This window comes from Anser cygnoides, chromosome 3 (assembly GCF_040182565.1).
Source record: "Anser cygnoides isolate HZ-2024a breed goose chromosome 3, Taihu_goose_T2T_genome, whole genome shotgun sequence".
NCBI classification, from domain to species: Eukaryota; Metazoa; Chordata; class Aves; order Anseriformes; family Anatidae; genus Anser; species Anser cygnoides.
This window is the reverse complement of record NC_089875.1, coordinates 33194473-33213831: the sequence shown is the minus strand read 5'-3', so window position 1 is coordinate 33213831 and position 19359 is coordinate 33194473. Positions and strand designations below refer to the sequence as shown.

Sequence of the window (19359 nt, the reverse complement as noted above, 5' to 3'; positions counted from 1 at the left end):
TTCCCTTCAAGCATAGTTTTTCCCTAAAGTCTGCCATATATCAGCATTTGAGACAGAAAATTAGAAATTTGACCTACATATGTTGCATGCAGGTTCCCATCAGGAGGATATTAAGGAAGGCATAAACCTTTCATATTTTATTAGCATTAATATAACCATTGAAGAAAGATCAAAACAATAAATCTGTCAAGACTCAGGAAAAGTTCTTTTACGAAAAACAGTTTTTACCTCATGCACTTGTCAGCTTGCATGCTGGAGGAGCTGTTCAGATAAAAAATTGTATTATGACACCAAATAGTGGTGGGTGTTTTTTCCCTCCTCCTTGCCAGAGTCACTGCTGTGGTAAAAAGTATTTATATTCCAAAGTGTGCCCATAGGACAAGGATTATAATGAAAAGAATGAGTAAGGACTTGCAATCATTAGTTTGGATGATGCCTTGAAGGTTTCGGAGAGCCAGTGGTCTGAAGGTTTTGTAGGGAAAAAGATGGGACTGTGGCCTGGTATATAGCTTTTTATGTATTCTGATTTGTTTCTTAATAGTTAACTAATGTTCTGATTGATGGCAGATACTCTGAGGCTTGCTCTAGTCAGTAGGGCATCCAGATCCCATTTATATTGGGTGCCTGTGTTGTGAAAGTGCAGTACTATGTAGCATATTACTCTTCTTTTTCTGCTGTGGAACCTAAAGATGATTGAATATGCAATTCGAAAGAGCCAGGTTTTAAAACATTTTCATGCAGCTTAAAGAAACCTGGAAAAAATCACTGGAACTGTTTGAGTGCGCTCAGTTAATTTTTAATTGTGTGGTAGAGAGAGTAATAGAAGCAGACTGTTAAAATGCAGTAATGATACAGTCAATCCATAGATTATATCCATAAAGTTGGTGAGTTTTTAAATACATTATTTCTCAGTAGTGGTTCTTGAGAAACATGTATCTGTAATACTCTGCATAGATATATGTGCAGAGAGCTTACATTTTGTGAAGATATCTGTCCTAGATGGGTATGGTGGTATTTATTTTGTGCAGGATCACAGTATCTGTCATATGCTCTGTGTCTTCTCTAGTTTAAAGTTTGAGTCTAGAAGGTGCAAAGAGTTCTTCCCCTGCTTCAGCAAAGCAGTTAAGCAGATGCACGGTCCTTTTTTTTGAAGTTTCAGGTTTATTGATGTTCTCATACTGACACTTTGAGGCTGAATCTTGACTATCAAGACGACAGCCTTTTAGGAGTTACAGAAAGGGCAGGTTGTGGAAATAGGAATCTGACAAATTTTTAGCCACAGCGGACTCCAAGAAACCATTACTTTTGTGTGATCATTTTCTTAATCCGCATGTGTTGAGTAAGGACAAAAAGACCTGGTCCACCACTAACTAGATTTTTTTTATTCCTCTGATGTGCTTAAGTGCCTTTGCAAAGACTGTAGGAAAGATCAGTGAACAGAGTTTATAACATCAAAACAACGTAGAGATATTTTGTTGTTGTTGCTTTTAGGGACTTCTAAGGTATTCTTCAGCGTTTGACTTTTGGAGGACACTGTTAGAAATCCAACCTTCTTAGAGCTCTCACACCAAGAGGAAAGTGATGATAGAACAGCCTTCAAGAAGCATTATAAATCACCCAGCCCTGGCAATAATAGTGCCCATTAGAGATGCTCTTTTTTTTTCCCCTGCTCAGTTTCCAGCTGTACTAATAGAACACCACATCAAGCAAGGCTGTAAATAAAAGTTATAACCTAATAGGTGGGCACTGAAGTGGAACGGACAGGAGCTGAGGCATGGAGGCCTTATTACTGCTCATCAGCAATTATAAACAGGATAAAGTGTCTGGGACTTGCACTGATGCAGCAAGAGCTAATAGAGGCTGGGAAATGACACTATACCATGATCAGATGATGTATGTTGATGGGTTTTTACTATCTCATCTTATTACCTATTTCCGTGATGTGTTGTATTATCTGTTCTGTGCTTCCATATGCATCTGGATAGACACGTTGGTTTCCTCTGCTGCTGAAACGAGTTTGGTGTTTTCTGCACGCACGCTTTGCATCAGTTTCCAGTAGTGGCTATCTGAGAGCCTTCTCAAACTGATGATTACGATTATTGTAGATTAAAATGTGTCTAATGATAAGGATCATAATAGTCGCATCTGTAAACAACTTTACAGACTTGCTGCAGTTGTAGGATTTATTTTCAGTACCACAGTGTTCAGTTTTACAAAATCACCCTCATTCATTATGATACAGTCGTCTTTCCTTTCATTATGGATATGGTTGTCTTTTGCACTGAAAACCTCCTGTGCGTTTTTAGACTAAATTTATCATAACCACTGTCTCTCATTGGAGAGTCTGAAGAGATGGGTTTGGGGTCAACATATCAAAAAGTTTGTTACGAGTCAGCTGTAGGTGTGATGATCCTTGCCTATGAGTTATAAAAACTTCAGCAGTTCCTGGGAAAGTTTTTAGGAGCTTGTTAGCACACAGTAATTGGTAATATTCACAGAAAAGTCTTTCATGATCTTTTATCTATCACAGTGTCTAGCACATTTCTGTGCTAGACATCTAAATCATCTCTTTACAAAGCCACTGAGAAAAAAAATGCCTTGAAATTTAGCCTGTACTTGCTTTAATCTAAAGAGAAGTTTTGCAAGCATCTTCATAGTTCATACATTAATCACTCATGCCGTTTACTTCTGAACAGAATTTTTGTCTAAAGTAGTGGGAAAAATACAACATTCAGAAATGAAAAGGTGTGCAGCAGTATGATGGCAGCATGTGAAAACACTGCCTTCTATCCTTGTCTATTCAATACACCCAGGATAAAATAAACAGATTATTTTTCTATCATCCTAAGAATTTAGGACAGGAATACTTACATCTGCCTATGTCAAAATACACTAAGCTAAGACAAATAGAAACCCGTTCTGATCATGGTTGGTATTTATTTGAAATTAACTTTCACACATACTGCTTCCTAGGTGCTCCCTTCCTCCTGTGCATTGTGCATAAAGTGAGGACGCCAGACAGCTGAAGTGGCCAACTCGATAACAAATGTAACATGACTGTGGAAGCACTATTTCATATGCTACATAGAAGGAATTAGAAATACCCACAGGCAATGTTTTGAGGATGTTAATAAAAGTGCTAGTAATTCCTGTTCTGGGAATAATCCCCTCTTTCTAATCAATCTGTTAAAGCCATTTATGACAGGCTAATGCAGGTCTTAAAAAGAAAATAAAATTACTATTATAGAATAGGATAAGTAGATGAATATGGTAATGTGTATACTTAATAACATTTGCCATTTTGTTCTGTTGTATTGCCCAAAGTTGTACCAAAACAGATGAATGTTCTTATGAACACATAGGGAAGTCAAATATGGTATCCATGTCAGTGGTGCATCCTTTCTGAAGACAACAGAAAAACAAAGGATTGCTACTTTGCCATTGTGTGGTCTATCAGCATAGCTTTATATTTAACTACCTTGTACAGAAGGTGAGATTTGGTGCATACTGGTTTATGTGGCAGAAAAGTGTACTGATTTAAGTAGGTTTGGGTTATACAGGTGTGTATAGCTTATGAGAAATTAGCTTTTTCTCCCCTGTGAGGAGTGGAAGAAAAGCACTTCAATACTGTAAAATTAAAAAATAATAATTTAAACCTTTATTAGGAAAAGAACAAAAGGTCTCCTGGCCTGTATAACTTCTCAGCAGATGGTGAGGTACATCCTTCTGTGCAACTCCAACTATTTGATAGCTGTCCCATGCTGTCAGTTCATTCAGAGTCAGACTGAAATTTTTCAGATCCAGTATCTTACTGGAGAAGGTCCTCCAGATACTTTGCTGCCCTTATTTATTCTCTTAAATAACCGAAATTCATCCTCTTATATTCTTCGTGCTGTTTGGGTAAGTACTCGAACCTTCCTTTTTCACTACTACTTCACAAAATAACCTGTGTTCAGCTTTTTTGATTACTTTTAAGTCCATTCCTCTTCTTTCACTTGTCTTAATCTCTTTTTGCTGCTCTGATTCAAATTTTTCATCTGTTTTCATAATGGAATTTGGGGTATGAAAATAGAAGGCTGCATTGGAAGTTGAACAACTTTGAGGATAATATGCATAAGTCGAGAGGGCAGGCTGATCTCCTGGAAGGAGTTCACATTAATTTGTAAGCCAATAAGAAAATGATTTCAAATGCCAAATTAAGGGCAGTACCAGATGATGGGAGAACAAGATCGGCTGTGTTAGGAAGAGCATAGTTGACAGATGAAGGGAGGAGGGTTTTGCCCTCTCGTTAGTCCTGGAACAGGCACCCATGGAGGCTGTGAAATGTGTATTTTTCAAGTTTGTTAAGCAGGGACTGCACAAGTCTCTGAGCAACCTGACCTGGGTTTTAGGGTTACCCTGCTTCAAGCAGGAGGCTGGGCTGGGGGACCCGCTGGGTCTGATAGGTGGTTGAAAGGTTCAGTCTGGTGGGTGAAATGCTTGCCAAGTACCAAGTTGTATGTTTTCAAGATTGTTATCTTTTAAAATTCAGATATGAGTACACCTTTGTAGTAAAGTCTCGCAGAGTTGTGACAAAGGATTTCTCCTAGGATCTGTTGAAACAGTAGGTAACTTTATTCTTTATATATATACTTTGAATAAAATGAAACAAAGTTTTATATCCGTTTTTGGTAGTTTCAGGCCATGATTAGTTTTCTAAACTATCACGATCTCTCTGTGATCAGTTTAACTGACCTTTGACAGCTGATTAATATTTATTATTAGAGAATATACAAATTTGGCTTTATGATCCCAGCAGCTCTGAATTCCTCTTTTTATTGCCAGCATCTGCCCACAGACTGTTAGAATGCCATCATCCCCTAATAACAAAGTCACAGCTGAAAACTTCAAATAACTTGCATTTGTGTTAATTATAGGGACAAAGGAATTGGGGTCCTACGTCCTGCATTTCCCACCTATAACCCCGTCTTAAAACTTGGTAAAAATATCTGTTGGAACAGGACTGGGGGAGATGGGGTTTGCTTTACTCCCGTTTGGGTTTGCCCGGTGACCAGACGATAGGGAGAATGCTGCAGAGAACGGTTGCGATCGCTGACTTCAGGACCTGCAAGGGCCTCTGCTCCTGCCACCCTGAAGAACCGAGCTGTTTCTACCCCAGTGTGTTGCAGTTATTAAGCAGCACCTTGGTCTGATCTGTTCAGATCCGGAAGACGACTTTCTTATTGGTGGGCTTGAGCAAATAAGACATAGAGCTTTTATCATTTTTCATTTGGTATTTTATTGTACTCGAGGCTCGTTCAACCACTTCAGCATTAACTTTCTGGCCTGAAACATATTTAAAAGCACATGGACACTTAAATTTGCTAACTACTGATTGCAGTGAGCATCAGAGAGCTTCAAGTACAAGTTTTCACTATTTTCTGTTTAGAAATTAATTTTCATGAGGACCTTAAAATTATATGGAAGTAGTTTTAGTCTCTTGGAATTACGCTAAGCATGAACAGGGGAAAGTACGTATCTTAATACAAAATGAGAATTTTTTTTTTTTGGTTGTTATGCAACCAAAGTTGCTTCATTTTCCTATTCCAGTTCCAAATTATTATCCATAATGTAAACTTCAGGGAGTAACTAATGAGACCAATATCCTGAAGTCAAAGAAGGTTGAAAATGAGCTAGGTGTAAGACGCAAGACAGGGCATCAGGGCATGTACTATTGCATCTTCGTATGTTTGTTGATCTGTTCTACTTCCCTCTTTGTGGAGATCTGGTCTTCAGGTTAGTTTAGATGCTCCCAAATATCCTCTTTCTAAACAGTAAGAGTTTCCCAGTAAAAGCCTGACTTCTGACATATTGGAGACAGCAATAAGGTGTGCAGAAACTGTATTCTGTGCCAGGACAGGTTGTGTTTTCCCCATGAAATTGCTAGGAAAAATAACAAAATACAAACTGCTTTTAATGTTTTATTTAAAATAACTGAATTGAAAACAAACTAACAGGTAGATAAACTGTACTTTTCAGAACTCACACTTAATGCATTCGGTAAAGTACTTATCAAAATACGAGAGCTTTCAGGTATTTTTCTTAACATTAGTCAGACACAGTCCTTGGAATGATAGTCTCTCATCGCAAAATTTCTGTTGCTGTTGGCATCACCCGGGTTCTGCAGTTAATGACAAATAAGGTTTTTTTGAAAGATAAATATTGAAAATACGTATTTTTTCACCGCTAGCAGGCAAGAATTCTTTACAATTCCTCTTCTGAATCGGTGTCTTAGCCTTGGAAAACCCTCATTATGCCAATGGGGGAAGGGTGCGCTCAGAAAAACTCGGTGTATGAGTGAAAAATAACAGAGCAAGTAGTTTCTATATAGAACGGGGTTTAGGCTATTAGTTTGAAGAATTACTTTCCTGAATACTGTGTACCGTTTGATTGATGAGGACATAGCTGGAGTATACTACTAGTATTTTGAAGCAGAGCAGCACTGCTTATTTATGCGCTCTTGAATTGACTAGCAAATCTGCAATATTTATAGCATTACCTATTCATGTTAATCCAATTTTAGAGAACTTCACAAAGCATAAGAGGGCTCTCAATTAAGTCAGCAAAAACAAAACAGCTTTCAAATTTCCCATTTTACCAGAGCCAGTGTAAGCTTATTTGTACGTTTGCACAAATGTATTCATATATGTAAATATGCATATTTGAATACTAGAAAGTAGGTTTCAGGTGCTCTGGAATGCCTGGGATGTTTGATTTGCCTTCATAACTTTTTCATCATGTATATTCTTGTGTTGTAGCTTTTTTTCTTCCTTTTTTAAGGTTCTGTTTTTCCAATTAGCTCTCTATACTTGTTCATTATTCCTTCATTTTATAATCCTGTTCTTATGATTCAGCGTCACCAGAATCTTTGTCCCTCTCCCAGCCCTAACCCTAAATTGCTAAAATACATTATCTAAAATGCATGAAATATAAACACTTTCTTCAAATGTTTACGCTCCCAGCAGGAGAGACGGGCAGCAATCAGCAGGCTGAGTGCTCAGCAGGACCGGCCAACCTCTTCTGCCTGCACAAACCGCTCTGATGTTGTGGGCTCTAGAAGTTTACAGACCTCGCTTTTTGACGTGACTCAGGGAATGACCCCCATCGGCCTAGGTCTTTAAATAAGCAAGATCCTTCCTCCACTCAGCAGCAGTATGGGTGGCCAGTGCCTTACAAACTGTTCCAATGACTTGAAATATGCACTATGCTAATCCATCAAAGGAACTGGACAGTGCAGGTGCCCGAGTCCATTCAAATATTGTACTTGTTTGAACTAATTGGGTGTATAAGTAAAAACGCTTAAGAAATAAATTAACATTTTCCATTAACTGAAGCCATACTGACATCAGAGAGTGTATAGGGAAGGGAGTAAGGCAAGAATTTAACCATGAGGCAGATGAAGTACAGGAGCCTAAATATGAGATGAAAACTAATTCACTTCTTGCTTAATTTAGCAATTATGAAATTTCTTGACAAGAAAGAATAATATGCATTTTCTCACTCTAATTATAACTTGCATAAAATGCATGCAGTATCCTATGTAGTTCACTGTCATGCAATTTCAACTTGCGTTTTGTTCATCTAAGTTACCAGATTAGTCTCTTCCGTTTCATTAGAGATGGCAGTTAATAGCCTCATTAAGTTACCCTGCAGTTACAGCATGCTTCCTTTTGACTGATGGTAGTACCAACAACACAGGCTTAGAGGAAAAAACGTAAGAGAGCTAAGAAGGAATTAGTGCATATATTTATATATTAGTGCAATATATATATATATATATATATATTCATCTTCCCATCCAGAAATTACATAATTACAGGATAACTGAGAGTGGAAGGGGCCTATGGAGATCATGTAGTCCTCGCTGAGAGCGGGGTCACCTACAGCAAGCTAGGCACCATGTCTAGTCAGACTTTGATCACCTCTGAGGATGGAGCATCCACAACCCCTCTGGGCAACCTGTCCCGGTACTGGATCCTCCCCTACAGTTTAAAAAATAAAAATAAAATGCTTTATGTGTAAATGGATAGTTACTAAAATCAATGTTTTGGCAGAGGGAGGGGGGAAGGCGTGTTTTGCTAGCAGAGTCAGAAGAACATCAGTGGTGTTTCAGATGTGGAATGTCTTACAGTAACTCTTTCCATTGTGTATCTCAAGGAGCAAAGTTTGAAGTTGTTGGTTTCATTGCTGTAGGGTGGTTGGTTGGTTTTGCTTATTAGGGCCGTAGGAAACAACTGGTGTTGACTGGTTTTGTTAATTAGCATGGAAATCATAATTTCTGTAAAGCAGCTTTTTGGGGTTATTTATAGTCTTCAGGGTGATTTCACTGGGAGCCTCCTGAGGCAAAGAAGGGAGGGGCTGATAGGATTTGACTTCCGTAGGGGGTATCCTATAGCTCCACCTTGTGATGGGACAATGAGCTTTACAGCATCATAACTGCTTTTAAACTCTACATGGGGGAAAAAAGTGAGTGAAATGGGGATGCTAACGGCACTGCAGCAATGGTAGAAAGAGGTTGTGTGGTTAAACGTTCCTGAAGGGTCTATGTAAGTATTTGAGGCATCTGTCTGCAGTGTTTTAAGGAAAGCTGAGGTGAATTCACACAACAAATTCCTTGTGAGTGCTTCGACAGAGGTGTATGCTTCGGTTTGTGACACAGCTCCGACATGCAGTCTTGATTGCACAAGGGAACAAGATGCTCATCTTGATGTAAATACCAGAGTTTCAAAATAAGTGTTTTCACAGCATGAAACAGCAACGGGGAGGAATTGTTGGGGTCATCGCTGGCAAACTCTGCTCATAAGATGTTAATCTTGAATTTCTCTCTCTCTTCATTAATAGTCAACAAGCAAATGTGTTTTGGAGTAACTGTTAATTTTAGGTTCATTTGAAGTAGAGGAGATGATTTTAAATAATGATTCTGGTAAATGTAATAGGAAAGATTTGTAAAGATGCAGTTTCCTCTAGATGAAATTTCTAATGCATAGTCAACATGCCGGGGAATTAAATAATCCCTCATCTAAAAATGGAATAATGAAGAAGAAAAGAGGGAGGAGGGGGCAAGAAACTGGAGACAAGACATTGCTCCAACTCAAGTTAATCCCTGTTACGTGGTTATTGGCTGTGACTGTGTGAGGTTCTTCATGGACAGAGGTTTTAACAGCTCAAGCTCCTTTCAAAATGGTTTCAGAGTAGATGGCAGTGATGTTGGAGGGTTCATTAATTATTGCTGTTACTGGTGTTTGGACAGGCAGTTGAGATCATAAATGCCAGTCTGTCAGTGTGACGGGTTCTTTATGAAAAGAAGAAAACGTGATTGAGTGCCTCAAAAGCTGTCATCAAACCAGAGATGAAACAGATTCATTTCATTCTTGAAGCAAGCAGCAACAGAGGAGGGCTTCTTTTTCCCTTACTAGTCTCCCATCTCTTTCTTCCTGCCTGTTACCTTTTCTCAGCACACGTCTCTGCTGGGCTTACAGCTCCCCACCTCTTCCCCAAATGCCATGAAAGAGCCACTGTGATTGTTAGCGAAGCCAGGGGTATGCAGCCCACACGCTCCACCTTGACAGGAGGTTGAGAGAGACTGGGATTCAGCTCTGACAGTCGTAACACAATTTATTTGGAAGATTTTGAGGGGAACATGAATAATGAAGACAAGAACAGTGACAGTGAGGAGCAAATGTGAGCTTCTGTCCAAGGCACAACACAATTTCTAAGAACAGTACTCGTCGTTTCTAGTCAAGCCTCCAGTTTAAATCTTGCTCAGATGAATTCGTTCTCATATTTCAAATGGGAGCTTGATAAAAAATGCCATAATGAGATGTATCTGCATCCTCAGACATAGATGAGAATAATCCTTATTTCTTGACTCCAAAATTAAAGTTGCAATGGGGAAGTGACGATGGCAGAATTACTGTAGCTGAGAAATTTCTTTGTGAAATTTCTTACGTCTATTGTTGTTTTTCTTCAGAAAAAATGTTACAATTTTGACAACTGCAGGTAAAAGGAAAGCATCCCTTTTTTATCTCAGAGGATTTGTTGGTTTAGGTATAAGCCTAAAATGCAAGTTGAGCGTGGAAAATGTTTCTTAAAAGCAGAGGAAGAGGTAATTCTCGTTGCACGAATCATCCTTCTAAGGAAAACTGTTACTGACTGAAAGAATCCTCTTCCTTAGCCATTTTTGATTGCTTAATAGTTTATACTGAGAGTCTACCCTTAACTCTTGTTGCAGCACTTTATTCTGTTCCTATTTTTTTTCTGCAATCCAGGTAGTAAAGCTGGGAATGATAATTGCCATTTTCTATCAGCTCTCTGAAATCTCGTCTTGCAAGATTGCAGGTGCTGGAAGCTGTATTTTGCATCCAGTATTGTTTGCGTCAGTATTGTGAAAGGCAACGTGATGTGTAAGAAAAAGCACGCCAAAAGTTCTGATTTCTGCTCTGTGCTTTCTCTTTGTTCCTTGTACATACCCATAAGAAGATGTAAGCACATGTATTGGTTGGTCCATTTTGCAGTATTAGCATGTGCGTTGAGGGTGTTGTGCAGTCGGTAGTGGGACTGCTGGAGCTGTCCCTGAGAGTTAGGCTAAGTTAGCTCAGTGTTAGCTCAGATACACATTTAAAAATCAGATATGTAATCTTTCATTTCTATCATATTAGTCAACTTATGTTAATATTCAATTAGTCATTACCAATTAACAGGAAATGTATAATTGAATATTGTAATTAAAGGGCTACTAGCCTGACTTGAGGTAGCTATTTTTCTCATTAAGGCACGTGACTTCATTAACTGATTAGACACTGGTTGGCTCACATGCATGAATTCCATATTTGGACTTATAACAAGCACAGCACCGTGTTTTCCATAGGCTCAATGTAGAATGCAAAATTCGCTTTTGAGAAGTACCAGATCGGCGTGTGCTTCCAAAAGGAAAGAAGTGTGGGAGGCAGCTATTTCAAAATAGCATCGTATCTGTTTCTCTGAGTAATGAATAAACTACGAACTGTGTAGCTCCCCACCTTTGACAATGAGGTGGGCTGTGGCAGAGTTTTCCTGAACCCTGCCTCAGCTCAGTGACAGTGGATGAGTTGTGTATTGAAAGGTGCACCCTGCTACATTCATGGCTAGCCCACTTCTCTAAGCACTCGGAAAAATAGTTTATATACGATAGGATGGCTGCCTCGGAGTGTGAGTCGGGATCTCTGCAGTCTATTCAGAGGAACTCTCTCTTAAATCATCTTCTGCAGAGATTTAATTAAAGACAGGACTAGTTGTTCCATAAATGTGTTAATTCATTAGGCGCTACTTTTCATTGTCAGCGTTCCTGCACAGCCAGGCATGCAGAGGTGGAATAAGTTACGTACGGAATGTTAGTTTAGCCCACATAGATGTATTTTGTAAGGTGTAAGGTGTAATCTATGACAGTGATCAAAAAGAAGGCTATATTGAGACATACATCAGATAGAATTATTGCAGCTTAATAAAAACTTATCACCTGTGTACAGTGCAGAAAGCTGCTCGCTTTTCTGTGAAATGTGAGATGCGGGGAGTTTGTACGTATTGAAAAACCAGGCACATTTTCAGCATGTCTTAGCAGTATGACAGAAAGAAAGAAGACCCAAGTGAGGCAAGTTGCATATTTATAATGGCTGTAACACTGGATTCCAACCACTGTAAAAATGCTTGAGACGAGATCTGAAACACAGGAAAGAAAAGTGAGTTAGTTTCTATTGCATGTGAGGAACCAGGGAAAGTTAATGGAGCATCACCTGGAGAGGGAGAGGCTAGCAGGTGTTCCTGGTCCAGCTGCAGTAGATATTTGGTTTGGGAGAAGTGCGTAAGCAGTGGACCAGATAAAATCATTGAAATAACAAGGATATGGGCGGTGTTTTAGCCACAGCAGTTATTTCTGCAGAGTGATACCTGGAAAATTACTGTCTTTCTCAGCTCCTGCATCGGAACTTACTTTACAGGAGGTATTCAAGTTAGCCTTAAGTAAAATGCTTCAAATTCTGAAAAATGTTCATGGATAAGCCAGGACAGCTAACACAAAGTAGACATCTGTTCCGTAAGCACAGGACACCATGCAACAGAAATTTAAAATAAAGGCAAAAACAAGTTTGATAGGGTAGAGCCCTTCCAGAAAAATACAGTTACCGTTTTACCTGTGAATGAACTAATGTTTTTTTTTTTCCTTGATCACCATCTTGCACTAGAATGCTGACCCACTGCAGTAATGGCTTTCAGCAGTTGCTCTCCTTGCAACACTACTACGAACAATGTAACTTTTAGTGCAGTTGGGATTAAAATTATTCTCAGTTTCTATTGAAAAGGAAATACAGGTTTGAGTCAGCTCTGCACAGTCTTGGGAGGGGAAATGTCTGTCTGACCTGACCTGGCTCAGACGGCAGAGCAGCAGATCTGCTGAAATCCACTGCCTCCGATATGCCACAAAAATAAGGTCTGGGCATTGCAGGTTCCAGCCAGTACTGCACATTTCCTTCAGGACTCTAGAGCCCCAGCCAAAGCACTCTACGTTGTTTAAAAAAAAAAAAAAAATATATATATATATATATAAATAAAAGAAAAAAGCAACACTATGTTGCCTGAAGTAGTAATCACATTCCTGAACTTTAACTTCTTAAGGAAACATATTTTAAAAGGGTCTTTCTTAGGTTAAAGGCTAAATTTGAGAGTGGTAGCAACTTACCATGAACTCTTCGCTAGCACCTGTGTGGCAACTCTGACCCACAACAAAATACCAACAGGGATCACTGATTTGCTTGTTTTTAACTAAAGCAGCACCTCTTGATTTGTATCTTCTGAGAGAAGGATGTTTTCCACAAACTATTTTCTTACAAGCAGAAATTTATATAGATCAAGTTATTAATGCAAATGGTATTCTGACTAATTCTTTTAAAATGGCTGGCACTTTGGATTTAGAGCATGCATGTACAGGTTGGTCTTCGTTTGTATTGTTGGTGTATACTAATTTACATTTAAATTGTTATCCATGTGGAAAGAGGGAAAGCACGGTATGGTGCTTTCGTGTAAAGCCTTCAGTCATAAGAGAGACAGTTTACATGCTGTGCCTTAAAAATCTTCCTTCTGCCCAGGGAGGAAATAGGTCGAATCTGCTTTTGATTATTTTTCATCAGAAGCCTAGTTCAGTTTGTTTGTGGAGGGAGAACGAAGGCACATAGGAGAAACTAAATGAGATGACAAATGAAGCCTGCAATTGTTTAGGATGGTTGGTACTCTACATGCATCTCTATGCAACCTAGCCATGGCTGGAAGGAAGTTAATCAGTTCACTTTCTATTCAGTATTGTCAACAAGGAGAGGTTCTCACAGGGAACAAAAATAATTTGTCCCTTACTTGATGCTCATGGTGATTGTTCAGAAAATGTATGCATGTGATAGAATGGGAAGTATCAAGCTGCTTGGTGGTGACCCCAGCTGAAAGCAATATACCTTCAATCTGCCCGAAGGGATGCCTCAGCGAGGAAGTTCTAATGTTTTTCCTAAAATATTTGTGAATACAACAGATTCACAGTCGGAGAGTGAGGCTTCTCCTGTGAAACGGCCACGGCTACTGGATGACAGTAATGACAGGCCTGAAGAAACCAGTCGATCCAAACAGAAGAGTAGACGCCGATGCTTCCAGTGCCAAACAAAACTGGAGCTAGTACAGCAGGAACTGGGATCATGTCGCTGTGGTGAGTACTCTGGCTTTCTACCACAGCGGTGCTCGAATCTGTATTAGAGGTGGAAATACAGGGAACCCTTGCATTTTACATCTTTCAAAGGTATCTTAAATAGAAGCTATAACTTCCGCTGGTGGCAAAAGTTATAATTAGTTCCTGTCTGTCTAATTTCCCCTTTAAAATTTTAGCCCTGCTGTACTGTCTTGTCTCAAGAGATCTTAGATATTAATGAATTAAGCTTCAGAAGTCCCTGTAAGGCGGGAGAGTGCCATGCTCACTTGACAGAAGAAACACAAAGCGCATCAGTGGATATGCAAAGATGACAGGTTTCTTACAGAGCTTAAAGAAACATAGGTCAGCACCTACATTATGCATTTTATAATTACATTGGTATTAAGAAGTTGAAACAAAAAAAAAAACTTCTAATTGAAAATGTTTTCCTTCTTATGATCAGCTAAAGAGATGGGGGGGAAAGAATTGTTGTTCGTGATACACTTAATATCATTCAACCTGATTTTTCCATAGTTGATGATGTTGTTCAGCTAATTGAACTGAGAGTGATAATCTCATGCTGGTAGCTAACGTGGGGTTTCATATTAGATACAAATAATTTTTCTGGAACAGTAAATGTGACTAGATTCTAGAGGAGATGCGCTCTCCTTTATGCAACAGTTCTGCCCATACCTGGTTTATAATGTGCTCATCGGAGCTAGTGATAATGCACGTGGTAGTTTTACCTGCTAATTATTTTTTTCATATAGTCATGTATTGAAAGCTTACACTTGCACTTCCTGACCATGTTTGTATTGATACATTTGGAGAAGTTTCAGTTGCTTTATCACGTCTCAGCAAGGGGGATAATTGCCAAAGGATTTGCATAGGCAGGTGCAATTCACATTGCGTCTGTGCTATGTACAATATTGTATTAAAATGTTTACTGAGTAGAAGGCAAGTCCATCTGAGTAGCAGTGGGAAAAGAAAGGATTGGCTAAGCTGGTTACAAAGACTGAGATAATGAATTCTCTATTGAATAAGTAACATCAAGTGAAATGATAGAAAGCTGAAAAAAATCCATGTCATCCTTTGTTCTTTTCTTCAATATCTGTCTGTCCGTAACCACTAGAGATAACTGCTGTATGCTCTTTTGGACATGAGACAGGCTTCATTTCAAACACTGGAGCACTGCCATAGAACTAACACACACTATCTGTGAAGCCACCAAACATGAAACCAATGACTGTAATACTGAAATGCTTATTATGGAAATCATGTCTGGATACTTCGAAGTATCCAGTAAGAAATATATATATATATGTATGTATAACTATATATATATGTATGTATGTATAACTGTAGAAATTCAGTACTATCAATGACAGTTTGGTTTGGCTCTTTCTGCTCAGACTTACGGCAGCAGTTTCTGCTCTTCATCTGCTTATGTCACACATCAAATGAATGAGGGTGCCTGCAAGTACCTTACTGACATAGACAGAAAAATCTACCCTAATATTGGGAGTAAGAGAGCCTTACAAGTTTGGGGAGAACTGAAGAGAAAATGACTTACGTTATTGTATATGTTACATCATTAATCTTTCCTTCATTCTAAAAAATGAGAGCTATGCAAGAGCAATGAAGTTGAAAGCAACTTTTAGAAGTCCTTCCATTGATTAATAATGTTTTTAAACTTTATTAAATAAGACCCTTTTGTCTTGTCAAACAGGGCACAACCTGTTTAAAACAGAGCAGAGAGGGGGCTCATTTTTTACACCTAAGACTTCATGCTTGATCCTGAGATATTTGGGAAACTGCTGTGTTGAGTCTACTGTTTCTTGTAAGACCTGTCCAGAGAGAGGTGGTGCTGTTGAACCCGTTCCCTTGACACTACAGGGAATTTTATGCAGATTTGACAGTGCCGCAGGGCTTTGCCTCGAAGAAAAACAATTTACTACTGAGTAGGGAGTTTCAGTAAGGCTTCTTTAATATCAAACTCAACATTTTTCAGCTGTAGAAAGGATTGTTTATTTTCGTGCACGCATACACACATACTTGCAAGAACTCTTTTCATTCTGCTTCCACTCTGTACAAGTTATTAACTGCTGACAAGAAATTCACATCTCATAAATAATGCTTAAGAACCATTGCTATATAAATTGAATGTGTTATGAATTGTGATGGGCCTTTTTGTAGCGTTCTGTGCCTAGAGCAGGAAGAACAGAGGATGTCATTTTCATTAATTTCTAATGAGGTGCCAATTAAAGGCAAGGAAGGAACTCAGAAGGGAAGAGTCACAGAGCTCCCCTGAATCCTGTGCCCTGGGGCTGTCAAATGAGCATGCTGCCAAGCCTTCTCTGAAAGTTCCAGTAAATTACAAACTCATCTAGAGCACACACAGACAAATTCAGCTTCCTTTTGATCTTCAAAAGAGCAATTTGTAAGACGAGTTCTGAGCCTTTTCACACAGCGAACTGGGAGAAGTGATAGGAATTGTTAATTGCTGATGCACTTTGCAAGCTTCAGTGAGAAAGAAATTTTAAAATGAGTTCTCATTTTGTGCCTCTCTGACTGGGTAACCTTTAAATCAACACTACTAGAACAAAACCAGTTTCATCTGAAACGTTTCTAGAAGACAATTACACCAGGCATGTTTTCCAGACAGCGAGATTCTCTAGTTTGAGTTGGACCTCTCAATAGCTTCGTGTCTTACGATTTATAATGCCTATATTGAAATAATGTATTTATTTAATACTAGCTGTAGCAGGCAATTGGCTTGCATCAAGGAATTACAAGGGTCATGTTCTTAAAGTTGCATTCTATTATTGCATTTCCATTGGAAGTGTAAGTCGTTTGAAATCGATCAGCTAATCCTTGATCTCAAAATTAAGTCATCAGTTCAGCGATGTGATAAGCAGGTGGACATCACAAACTCGGTTTAAAACTAGGAGCATTGAATTTGTCAGTAAAAGTAGCTATATAACATGTTTCTGGAAATGTAATCTGGACAAGGCAGGTTTTTACACTATATATTTATGGGCCTTATCTTAATTATCTGACTAGATAAATATCGCTACTAAATAGAGTTGTATACATTTTTTAAAGATTCTGAGTTGTAAATTTCTAAGCCATGGAAGTTATTTACACAGAAAACACTGCTTAATTTTATGGCAGAGGCTTAGTACTGTACGGCAAAAAATAGTTCTGGTATCACTTGTTTTTTAAAGGCAAAACACAGAAGTCCTTAGTGGTCTTTAGTAGTGTTGGAATTACGCGAGGCATACAAGGATGTTCTAGGAGCTCATTAAAGGAATTTCACATCTGTCGTGTTAGATCCAGTTCAAGTCAGCAATTAAAGAGAGATGAATACAGTGTGCTGGTTCACAGTTCTGCAGTTTGGTATAGAATGATTTGCTATTTATAGACCACATCCTAATAGACATGTCTGTAGCTCAGGCTCCACATATGCAGAGCTGGGTTTAGTTGTATCCTCTTGCAGTCAATGGAGTGGTCAAGATATTGTGCCCTGGAATCTAACTGTATCTATATTCTGGTAGCAGTGCCTTGGAGAGATGTTGCTGATCTGGTTGTGTGCTTCTCTGATAGGAATCTATTTTTCTGTGTTTTTTTTTCTGCCTGTTTTAGGCTTTGCAGTATACGACGTGCTGGGCTTGTCAGAGATGGCATTGAATGTGACTTTAATGCAAACTGGATAAATTCCTTATTAAAGTTTTATTAGAAGTTGGTGAACTGCTTCATCAAGACATGATCAAAGAGGATAAGATTGCCTTGCTAAAATGGTTTCTAGTTCTAACGTGTTTAATAGCAAGGTGATTGCCACAGCTTAGCAACACAGAAAATCAAAAGATTGCTTGAATAGTTTATAACTCAATTTGTACCAGACTAATTTGTGGTTTGTTTTCCTTAAAGTCGTTGCATGCAAACACTGACAATTGTGCATTCTTTTCTGAGAGGGAACAGAAGGAGAGGAAAATAAAGACAAGAGGCCATAGTAGCACAAGGTGTACATGTTGCATAGTGCAGATGGCTAGAATGACAAATTCATTCATACAGAAAAAAACGAAAGAGAGAAAAGAGAAGCTAAAAATTCATGTCAGGTCTTTGCATTAATGTCTACACAGGTATCAATGCACCATGTCCCTTTGTATGTGAACAGTGATCACGAGGGAAGCTACTCGTAGGAACAAAATTACAAACTTGATAAGTCATTTGAAGAAAGTAGCTCAAAGGAAAGCTGACCTTAAGGTGATGAGGGACTAAACCTGTTGGGAACACACTTACCTTGCACAAGAGAAAAACTAAAACCAAACCAGCATTGTGTCTGTTACAAAACATCTTACGTCCTAAGCCATCTCCTGACTTAAGTCTGATGGGGTTCTACAGATAATTTGCCACTTGCCAACATTTGAAATACATATGTATGTTTTGTTAACAATGCAAAGAACTTAAATTGCATTTACTCATTAATGTTTTCAAAGGAGATTGACCACCACAAGAAAACATCATAAATGTTAAAATCTGTAACCATAGAAGGGAAAGAAACAATGTTTTATTTTGTTTTTGTTGTCTGTTTGTTCATTGTAAATATTTGGCAAACATTTTCTTACCTATTTCAAAAGCTTGTCTCATGTTATATACATATATACCTATAGGTGTATACATACATGTACACATTAGCCTAGTTAATAGGTATAAAAAAGAGAGTTCTGGTTCGTTAATATGCTTATTTTTCCACATCCTTATTTGTATTTCATTTCTGTATAAATGTACAGCAGCCTGGTAGGCTTCTTTTTCTTGCCACTGTTTAGAAGTGTTACTTCACTTCTGTTTGCTCAGCAGAGGGGTAAGAGGGAGATAGGAACAGACAGGCTCCTATCAAGCACTGAGCATTTCTGTTAGCCATCAGAAACAAAACGCATTCGTGCAGAAGAGACTTTACCATTTTAACAGATAGTGTGGCAGTGAGTCTCACTGTGGTTCAGTAACAAAACAGGTGGAAGAAAAACAGCTGCAGATTCTTAACTTGTATAACAGAGCTGCTTGTTCATAAACACAGGAGATGAGGCACTTGTTTGGATTGTGCCAGAATAAATTTGGAATGATTTGATTTACTCAGTTAATTTAGAAATTATCTTCAAAAGGACAGGAAGAAAGAAACAAACTTGAATAGATAAGCAAAAAGAAAAAAAATGCTCTGACAACTGCTTGATCTCTGTACAAAATAGTCCAACATGTATTGAAAATAATGTTTCTCTTAAAACCGACTAAAATACTAAATTATGGTTCCATTTCTCTGGAACCTTTTTGTATGCAGAAGAATTTGTAATGGTACTGGTAAATTCACTTTCCAGATGGGTAAGGTTTATCTGGTACAAGCCAAAATGTCTTCAGGACATGATTATGTATTGCTATAACAGATGTATAGTACTTCCATGGATTAAAATTAAATACACGCATTGCTTCTGGAGGTTTAGTCAACCTGCTCATTAATAAGTACTAAAGGAAAAATAAATCTTATTAGTAACTGGTGACATACTATAATTCTGCCTTTGCTGACAAGCCTTGCTGCTGTGACTTGAGATGTGCCATATTCAGCTGACTTA

General features: G+C 38.5%; 1 protein-coding gene across 1 annotated transcript in view; it reads left to right on the top strand.

Annotated features, from left to right (window-relative positions):
- The window catches only part of ZFAND3 (zinc finger AN1-type containing 3), a 135905-nt gene that overhangs the window by 104662 nt on the left and 11884 nt on the right, over positions 1-19359 (top strand). The window contains exon 6 of the mRNA XM_066993835.1: positions 13586-13756. Coding sequence (XP_066849936.1) covers positions 13586-13756 — 171 coding nt within the window. The remainder of the gene's footprint in view (positions 1-13585; positions 13757-19359) is intronic.